General features: G+C 41.3%; 1 protein-coding gene across 3 annotated transcripts in view; it reads left to right on the top strand.

Annotated features, from left to right (window-relative positions):
• Nucleotides 1-7,974: 7,974 nt before the first annotated feature.
• Nucleotides 7,975-10,089, top strand: part of ZW10 (zw10 kinetochore protein) — a 36,576-nt gene continuing 34,461 nt past the window's right edge. The window contains exon 1 of one of the 3 annotated variants that reach the window (XM_055548111.1): nt 7,975-8,176. In XM_055548111.1, the coding sequence (XP_055404086.1) occupies nt 8,072-8,176 (105 nt within the window). In that variant the 5' untranslated portion in view covers nt 7,975-8,071. The remainder of the gene's footprint in view (nt 8,177-10,089) is intronic. The other 2 variants (XM_055548109.1, XM_055548108.1) reach the window with 2 other exon arrangements.

Below are 10,089 nucleotides of genomic sequence, written 5' to 3'. Positions count from 1 at the left end.
TGGACCGTCACTTGTCAAGCTCCTCTGTCCATGAGATTCTCCAGGAAAGAATACTGGAGTGGGTTGCCATGTCCTTCTCCAGGAAATATATGCATACTTTGTCCCAACATCCTACCTCCAAGAAATTACCTTAATTTATTGTGAATATATACAAAGATGTATGAAAATATCCTTTGAACTAGTGTTGATCATTGTGTATTATTATGTACAGTTTAGGCAGCTGTTTTAAATTGATGTAGAAGAAAATTTAAGGACGTGAAAAATGTTTTTGATATGTTAAGTGACAAAAACAGTGACCAAACAATATATAGCTTCACGTTCACAAACAAGTGCATATATCTGTATCTCTATGTATTAATATGTATGTGTGTGTGTGTATATATATATATACATATATATGTGTGTGTGTGTGTATATATATATATATAATATACCACAACGTGTTAACCATGGTTATTTTTAGTGGAAAGAGCATGGATAGTTTTTTCTTTATTTGTGCCTATGTATTGAGTTGGCCAAAAAACTCGTTCGGGGCTTTCCATAACATATAATGGAAAAGCCCAAATGAACTTTTTGGCCAGCCCAACATTTTATACATTTTACAGATTTAATCATTTAGTGATTTGGTAGGCAGAAAGAAAAAAAAAAAAAATCTCCTATCCAAGGAGTTTATTCAGACCCGGAATGTAGCAGGAGGTAAGCGCTTCCACCTCCGTCTGCGGCTGACAGCAGCTATAAATAGACGGTAGTCACACCAGCTTTCATTCCTATTTGTTGCTGCGGTTACAAGAGGCAGGTTCCGACAGGAAGGGAAATAATTCGCATTTACTGAGTGTGCTTAAAAACCAGACTTTTGGCCAGATTCTTTCTCCTTATTTAATGTTCACACCCGCGCTGTGAGATACAGGTTAGGGAGCTTGCCAAGGTCCCCCAGCTGGTAAGCAAGAGATCTAAGTTCTGAGCCCGCGGCTGGGACTCGGATGTTTCCTGTGCGGTCTTCCGCCTGCACAGAGACGCTTCCTGCGCTGCGCCTGCGCACTGGTGACACAGCACGCCGCTGTGGGCTCCTTTTTATGGCAAAATACGAAAGAAAACTGGGATTTATTACATTGAAGACATACGTGTTGACCAACGTATTCCCCTATTTACATTTTAATCTGAGTGCCCTGTAGTACACTAAAAAGTGAAAAGGCGGCGTGGGATAGTAAGGGGGAAGCATCTGAAAAAACAGTACCTTGACTTAACCTGAATGACACCTCAACGCTTAAGCAGCCCTATTAACGTGTCAGTCTTGTAGGGGTGGACAGAGGTGAGCAGAATCTTCTGGAATGTCTCCTTTCCTTTCATGGTTTATTATGGAAAATTTCAAACATATAAAAATAGAGCAGATGGCATAAAGAAATCTCGTGTACTCTCACTCAGCTTCAGAAATTCACTGATAGCAATCTTGTTTCATCCATACCTGCAGCCACAGCTCCCCGTCCCTCCTTGAATCCTGCCTTGAAACAAATGGGATGCTCTTTTAAATTGCAGTCTCCTTCTGCTGCTTTTATAGCAACCACATGTTCCAATCAAAGCGATGGCAAAATATTATGCTTCCCTGGAAACTCGGTCTGCTTGTACTATATCCATCCAGATTTGTGTTTGACACTTTGCTTCCTGAATCCAGGCATGCCACATGTGTGTGAGACATGTTCGGTCAGGAGGAGTTCTTTCAGACACTGTTCCTTACTTCTTTGGCTTTTCTTCAGAGCCCTTTCTTGTGAAAATCTGTGAGTTAGGAGATATACAAACCAGGATAAGTGTGAATTATAAAAGAGGTCAGGTAAGGGAAAACAGAACCCATTCATTTGTTAATTTCTTTAAAAAAAATTTAAAATAAATATCCGGCTGTACCAGGTCTTAGTTGTGGCATGTGTGATCTAGTTCCCTGACCAGGGATCAAACTCTGGCCTCCTGCATTAGGGGCATGGAGTCTTAGCCACTGGACCACCAGGGAAGTCCCCTAATTTCTTTAAAAATTTTTTAAAATTTATTTTTTATTGAAGCATAGTTGATTTACAATGCTGTGTTAGTTTCTGGTGTACAGCAAAGTGATTCAGTTATATAAATATATATATATATACACACACACATATAAATTCTTTTTCAGATTCTTATTTATTGTAAGATATTAAATACAGTTCTCTGGGCTATACAGTAGGACCTTGTTATTTATCTGTTTTGTATGTAGTAATGTGAATCTGCTAAACCCAAACTTCTAATTTATCCCTCTCCCCCTTTCCCCTTTGGTAACCTACGTTTGTTTTCTGTCTGTGAGTCTATTTCTATCTTGTCAATAAATTTATTCGTATCATTTTTTTTTTAGATTTCACATATAAGTGATACTATATATTTGTCTTTCTCTGATAGGTCCATTTGTATTGCTGCAAATGTCATTATTTCATTCCTTTTTATGGCTGAGTAATGTCCCATTGTATATATACCACATCTTTTTTAATCCATTCATCTGTCAATAGACGTTTAGGTTGCTTCCATGTCTTGGTTATTGTAAATAGTGCTGCTGTCAACATTGAGGTGCATGTATATTTTCAAATTCGTTTTCTCCAGATATATGCCTTGGGGCTTCCCTGGTGGCTTAGAGGGTAAAGCATTCACCTGCAATATGGGAGACCCAGGTTCGATCTGAGACCTGGGTTCAATCCCTGGGTCGGGAAGATCTCCTGAGAAGGAAATGGCACCGCACTTCAGTACTCTTGCCTGAAAAATCTCATGGACAGAGGAGCCTGGTAGGCTACAGTCCATGGGGTCCCAAAGAGTCAGACACAACTGGGCAACTTCACTCACTCACTCACTCACTCATGCCTAGGAAAGTGATTGGTAGATCATATGGTAACTCTATTTTTAGTTTTTAAAGAAATTTCCATACTGTTTTCCATAGTGGCTGCATCAATTTACATTCCCATCAAGAGTACAGAAGGGTTCCCTTTTCTCCACACCCTGTCCTGGATTTCTTATTTGTAGCCTTTTTGATCATGGCCATTTTAAGTGGTATGAGGTCAAACCTCATTGCACTACTTTTTATTTGCATTTCTCTAATAATTAGTAATTTTGAGCATCTTTTGACCTGCTATTTGGCCATCTGTATGCCTTCTTTGGAGAAATGTCTATGTCTTCTGCCAATTTTTTTGATAGGGTTGTGTGATTTTTTTGTTATTGAGTTGTATGAGTTGTCTGTATATTTTTTAAAATTAGCCCCTGTTGGTTGCATCATTTGCAAATATTTTCTCTCAGTTTGTAGGTTGTCTTTTCATTTTGCTTATGGTTTACTTTGCTGTGCAAAAACTTATAAGTTTGATTAGGTCCCATTTGCATATTTTTGCTTTTGTTTCTATTGCTTTGGGAGACTGACCTAAAAAGACTTTGTTATGATTTATGTCAGAGAATGTTTTGCCTATGTTTCATCTAGAAATTGTTTGGCATCATGTTTTACACTTAAGTCTTTAAGCCATTTTGAGTTTATTTTTGTATATGGTATGATGGAGTGTTCGAATTGCATTGATTTACATGGCAGTCCAGCTTTCACAACATCACTTGCTGAAGAGATATACCACCCCCCTGCCGCCTGCCATGTTGTATATTCTCGCCTTCTTTGTCAAAGATTTATTGATGGTAGGTGTGTGGGTTTATTTATGGGCTCTCTATTTTGTTCCATTAATCCATATGTCTGTTTTTGTGCCAGTATCATGCTGTTTTGATTACTGTAGCTCTGTAGTACTGTCTGAGGTCTGGGAGGGTTATGCTTCCAGTTTTTCTCTTTTTCATCAGTATTGCTTTGGCGATTCTGGGTCTTTTATTGTTCCATATAAACTTGAGCATTATTTGTTCTAGTTCTGTGAAAAAATTTCATGGGTAATTGGAAAGAGATCTCATTAAGTCTATAGATTGCTTTGGGTAGTATGGCCATTTTAACAATATTAATTTTTCTAATCTGAGAGCTGTTTATTTCTTTTTCTTAACTCAAGTGTTCACTTGCACTTGGGTACATTGTCTGTGCGTAGCAATCCCATTCCATTCCCCATGCTCTTTCCTGTTCTTCCTGTCTGACTCTTCCTTGTCTTTTGTTGGAAATTTGCTGAACAGTCTTAGGCTTATCCAGTGCTCAGGGAGAGGTGGAACTTCTATAGTTTAGTTTCTTAGAAGAAGATTCCAGAACTTCAACCTGATAACTCTTTCCATTCTTAGTTCAGATTCCTTCTTACTGTGAAACCTCCCTGATTCAATCTGAGACTGGGTTGTTGCTGCTGCTAAGTCGCTTCAGTCGTGTCCAACTCTGTGCAACCCCATAGACGGCAGCCCACCAGGCTCCCCCGTCCCTGGGATTCTCCAGGCAACAACACTGGAGTGGGTTGCCATTTCCTTCTCCAATGCATGAAAGTGAAAAGTGAAAGTGAAGTTGCTCAGTTGCGTCCGACCCTCAGCAACCCCGTGGACTTCACCCTTCCAGGCTCCTCCGTCCATGGGATTTTCGAGGCAAGAGTACTGGAGTGGGGTGCCACTGCCTTCTCTGTCTGAGACTGGATACTCCTCCAGTATTTCTTCTGCCCTTTGTATCTTCCTTAGAGGTAGATTAAGCTTCCAGGGCCGTTACTTGTACAGATCCCTTCCAAGGGCTGCACTTGGTTTTGTATTTTTTATTTTACATTCTTTTCCTTAAAGAGTCCTCCCCCTCTCTCCTGACAATTGTGTAAGATTTAGGTCCCACAACATCTGGATCAATCTCTTAACTACCTCCAAAATAGTAATGACCATATTTTCCTGAGATTATTTATTCATATATTTAGGATTCCCAGCCTAGCAGTGTCTGTCATATAGTAGTTGCTCAAGAAATATTGTTACAAGTTTTCAGGAATTTCATCTGCAGGTCCTCCTTTCCTCACTGGGCGTTTGTTAGTATAAATATTTAGATTTCAAGGAGAGGCTGACAGGTCCACCAAACAAAACTTGGTTAATCTTCTAGAGAGAGGCACTTCTCAAGATATTATGGCTTCTTGTCTCAACCCCAAATTCATTTCCTTTGCTTATGTCACAGGAAGATTCCCCTGCCTCACTAGTACAAGCAGATTGTTTCACGGACACTTAAAAACGACAAGGACCTTCAGGTCAGCATCCATTTGGGGTCTACCCTCACAATGTACCTTTAAAATTTTTTTAAAAAGCATTTTAATCAATGCAATATATGTTTATTTTAGAAAAATAAAAAAATCAGGTGAAAGAAGAGAATAAATACCATCAATTCATCACTAAAAGTTAATTTGGTATACATACTTTATCTCTATATTTGTATCTATTTGTATATTTGTATCTATTTATTATTTTTAATACTCTAAGTTTATAAGCATGAGCAGAAATGAGAATATCAGGAATCTTTGCAGTTAGTCACAAACTAGAGTAGGCGGGTCACACATATTCACACGGTAGCACTTTGCAATTACAAGTGGGAGACGCTGCTCTCATCAACTTTTTATGTGGCAGCCGAGTGCTGGTAATTTTAATTAGGTCATTTCATACTTGACGCTGTGTACTTGTTCTGAGAACACCTCCCAAATTAATTACTCTTCTACACCTTTCCCAATAAGGACCTTATTTTTGTTTGAACAAAGTTTACATGTATGTTCATTTTTTTTTTAAGAGCTTTATAGCTTATAAAGCTTTATAATTAACCCTGTGCCCAGATCCGTGGGTCAAGAAGATTCCCTGGAGAAAGAAAAGGCAACCCACTCCAGCATTCTTACCTGGAGAATCCCCATAGACAGAGGAGCCAGGCAGGTTACAGTCCACGGGCTGGCAAAGAGTCGGGAATGACTGAAGTGACAGCATGCAGGCACGTACGCCCATAGCATATTGTGAACATCTTTTAGTGTGTAACACACTTGAAAAGTGAAACAAATTTTTTAAAGTTTTGATAAAATTGATTTGTAACCTCTGACAGAAAGTGCTAAGGATCATGTTCCACTCCATTCAGTACTAATGTTATTTATACTTCAGTTCAGTTCAGTCGCTCAGTCACGTCCGACTCTTTGTGACCCCATGAACTGCAGCACGCCAGGCCTCCCTGTCCATCACCAATTCCCGGAGTATACCCAAACTAATGTCCACTGAGTCAGTGATGCCATCCAATCATCTCATCCTCTGTTGTCCCCTTCTCCTCCTGCCCTCAATCTTTCCCAGCATCAGGGTCTTTTCAAATGAGTCAGCTCTTCACATCAGGTGGCCAAAGTATTGGAGTTTCAGCTTCAACATCAGTCCTTCCAATGAACACCCAGGACCAATCTCCTTTAGGATGGACTGGTTGGATCTCCTTGCAGTCTCCTTGGGACTCCCAAGAGTCTTCTCCAACACCACAGTTCAAAAGCACCAATTCTTCTGCACTCAGCTTTCTTTATAGTCCAACTCTCACATCCATACATGACTAATGGAAAAACCATAGCCTTGACTAGACAGACCTTTGTTGACAAAGTAATGTTTCTGCTTTTTAATATGCTGTCTAGATTGGTCATAACTTTCCTTCCAAGGAGTAAACGTCTTTTAATTTCATGGCAGCAGTCACCATCTGCAGTGATTTTGGAGCCCCCTAAAATAAAGTCTGACACTGTTTCCACTGTTTCCCCATCTATTTGCCATGAAGTGATGGGACCAGATGCCATGATCTTCGTTTTCTGAATGTTGAGTTTTAAGCCACCTTTTTCACTCTCCTCTTCCAATTTCATCAAGAAGTTCTTTAGTTCTTCACTTTCTGCCACAAGGGTGGTGTCATCTGCATATCTGAGGTTATTGATATTTCTCCCAGCAATCTTGATTCCAGCTTGTGCTTTTTCCAGCCCAGTGTTTCTCATGATGTACTCTGCATAGAATTTAAATAAGCAGGGTGACAATATACAGCCTCGATGTACTCCTTTTCCTATTTGGAAACAGTCTGTTGTTCCATGTCCAGTTCTAACTGTTGCTTCCTGACCTGCATACAAATTTCTCAAGAGGCAGGTCAGGTGTTCTGGTATTCCCATCCCTTTCAGAATTTTCCACAGTTTATTGTGATCCACACAGTCAAAGGCTTTGGCATAGTCAATAAAGCAGAAATAGATGTTTTTCTGGAACTCTCTTGCTTTTTCCATGATCCAGCGGATGTTGGCAATTTGATCTCTGGTTCGTCTGCCTTTTCTACTTAGGTAATATAAATAATATAAATGTATATTTAATAAATGTTACACATACGTATAGGCCTTCCTAGGTGGCGCTAGTGGTGAAGAACCCGCTTGCCAGTGCGGGAGAGACAGGGGATTCAGGTTCCATCCCTGGGTCAAGAAGAGTCCCTGGAGGGCATGGCAACCCACTTCGGTATTCTTGTCTGGAGAATTCCATGGACAGAGGAGCCTGGTGGGGTACGGTCCATAGGGTCGCAAAGAGTCCGACAGGGCTGAAGCGATTTAGCATGCACACACTGACACACACACACATAAATAAATAAATATACATACATATAAACTATGCAATATGAAAGGAGTGCGATTATGGGCATACTTTTATTTATGAGGTGATGCCACGTCCTTGAACAACTGCAGAGGGTACCATTCACATAAATTCTGATGGTCACTGCAGTCCATGAGAATGAATACTTAAAGAAAAAAGATCAAGATGCGCTCCTTGGGTCTTCAGGCTACATAAATTTCACAGGAAAGCGTTTTGCAATTGAGAAAGGTTCACTCGGGACTGGTTATTAAATAAGACCATTTCACTTCTAGTGAAAAACCGGCGGGAAAAGACCAACTATTTTAAAAGGAGCTAGTAAACGCGTCTACGCACAGTTTGCCAACTACGGGACACCGTGGAAAATCCCCGCCAGGATAGCCGCGGTGCCTGCTGGGAGCTGTAGTGCAGCCATCGCTTTTCGTGAGGAGATCTGGGCCCCGCGAGACTTCGTTTCCCGGCAGGCCGCGCGCCAAGGCTGCCGGCGGGACGGGAGCTGCCGCGCTGGCTGCGAGTGACCCTGTCAGTTTTGGTTCTTGTGGTGGCGATGGCCTCGTTCGTGACGGAAGTCCTGGCACACTCCGGGAGGCTGGAGAAGGAGGATCTGGGAACTCGGATCAGTCGCCTGACCCAGCGGGTGGAAGAAATCAAGGTGAAGCCGGAGCAGCGGGCGGCTGACTGTAAAGGGACGGAGGGAGGAACGAGAGTGGGTGCAAGTATGTGGGATGAGAAGGGGGCTTAGAGGGGAGTCCAGACTGGGACTGGGACTGCGGAGCCGAGGAGGCTGGGACGGTGGGAAGAGGCGGTGGCTGGGGCAGTATTGGGAGTGGGGTTAGGCTGGGGAGGTATGGGATAGGGGGACGAGGGGAAGGCGGTGCAGACCGGCAGAGCAGGAAATTTGGAACTGGAAGCCCGAGGCGTTTAGGGAGCGGGGGATAGCAGCTGGATAGAAATGAGGGCAGGGTCACCCCACCCCTCTTCGGTGTGTAGTTTCCTCCTCTGTATGATTCGTGGATGAATGTGATAGCTTTGGGAGGATTGTACCGTTCTCCCTGAATTTTTGTCATTAAAAACGTATATCAGTATTTTATTAAACTCAACTCTCTTCACCCCCAGGCCTTTGAGACTACGCCGAGTGTTATAAAACACGTGAATAGCACTTCTTTGGACCTTGCTGTCTTGCAATTGATACAAAAACAAGACACCTAACCACACGCAGTTTCACTTTGTACTAATGTCATTACCTTACATTTGTTATTTGCCACATCTTTGTTGCTTTCTTAAACATCTTAAAAAGATGTATACCCTGTGGATTTAAGACAGCAAGTTTGGCACTGAACCGTAAATGCACAAAAATGGTTTTATTTTACTAAAATGATTTCCTAAGTGTTAAGTATTCATGTCACTGGCATCTCCTGGAATATGGCTTTAGGATTTTTCATTGCTTTTTTATATGATGGAAAGAAGACCGACTGTTAAGCTACAGGCTCCTCCCGGTTCTGGAACTAACTTGCCTTTCTCCAGTTTATTTTCCCATCCAGACAGATGAGAATTACTTTCTATTCTCCAAGCAGACCCACTTTCCCCCTAGTTCCCAGATTTTATTTATGTTGCCATCTCTCCATCTTTTACCTGTTAGTATTTCTCCTCATTCTTCAAGTTCCATCTCAAATGTAGTTTCGTGTATGAAAAATATCCCCATTTACCCTCAGGCAGAGGTGCTCTGTCTCTCAGCTGTGCTTCTGGAGTACCTGAACTCTTGTTATATGGTATTTCTGTATTCTGATTACTTAAGTATATACTATCTTTCCTACCTAAAAGGAATTTATTTGGGACAAGCATAATTTCTTTGGTTCAGTGGTAAAGAATCTGCCTGCAGTGCAGGAGACACAGGAAACGTGGGTTCGATCCCTGGATTGTGAAGCTCCCCGAGAGGACAAAATGGCAACTCACTCCAGTATTCTTGCCAGAAAAATCCTATGGACAGAAGAGCCTGGTGGTCTACGCTCTGTGGGGTTCAAAAGAGTCAGACATGACTGAGCAACTGAGCATGCATGCAAGCATCGTTTATTCTTGTCTCCCAAACATTGACTAATTCAGTGAAAAATATTCAATAATTTATTAAATTATTTTGCGTTAAAGGAAATAATGGAACTCAGATCAACTTAGGGTTTTAAGATTGTGTGTGCTCAGACACTCTGTTGTGTCCAACTCCATAGCCCCATGGACTGTAGCCTGCTGGCTCCTTTGTCTAGGGAATTCTCCAGATGAGAATACTAGAGCAGGTTGCCATTTCCCACTCTAGGGGACCTTCCCAACCCAGGGATCGAACCTGCGTCTCTTGTGTCTCCTGCATTGGCAGGAGGATCCTTTACCACTAGTGCCACCTGGAAAGCCTGAATTATTTAAGATTAGGTCTTGCAATTTCATAAGCAAGAAAATAGAAATTCATAAATTAGTTGAGGTATACAGATTATGGTCTTAATTTATTCATTTACTTTTTTTCCTATAAGATATATGATTAAAATTAGTGACTATAGTCTGAACTGATTTGATTCAAAAATG

This window comes from Bubalus kerabau, chromosome 15, assembly GCF_029407905.1.
Source record: "Bubalus kerabau isolate K-KA32 ecotype Philippines breed swamp buffalo chromosome 15, PCC_UOA_SB_1v2, whole genome shotgun sequence".
In the NCBI taxonomy this organism is placed as follows: domain Eukaryota; kingdom Metazoa; phylum Chordata; class Mammalia; order Artiodactyla; family Bovidae; genus Bubalus; species Bubalus kerabau.
This window is presented reverse-complemented; position numbering and strand designations above follow the sequence as displayed.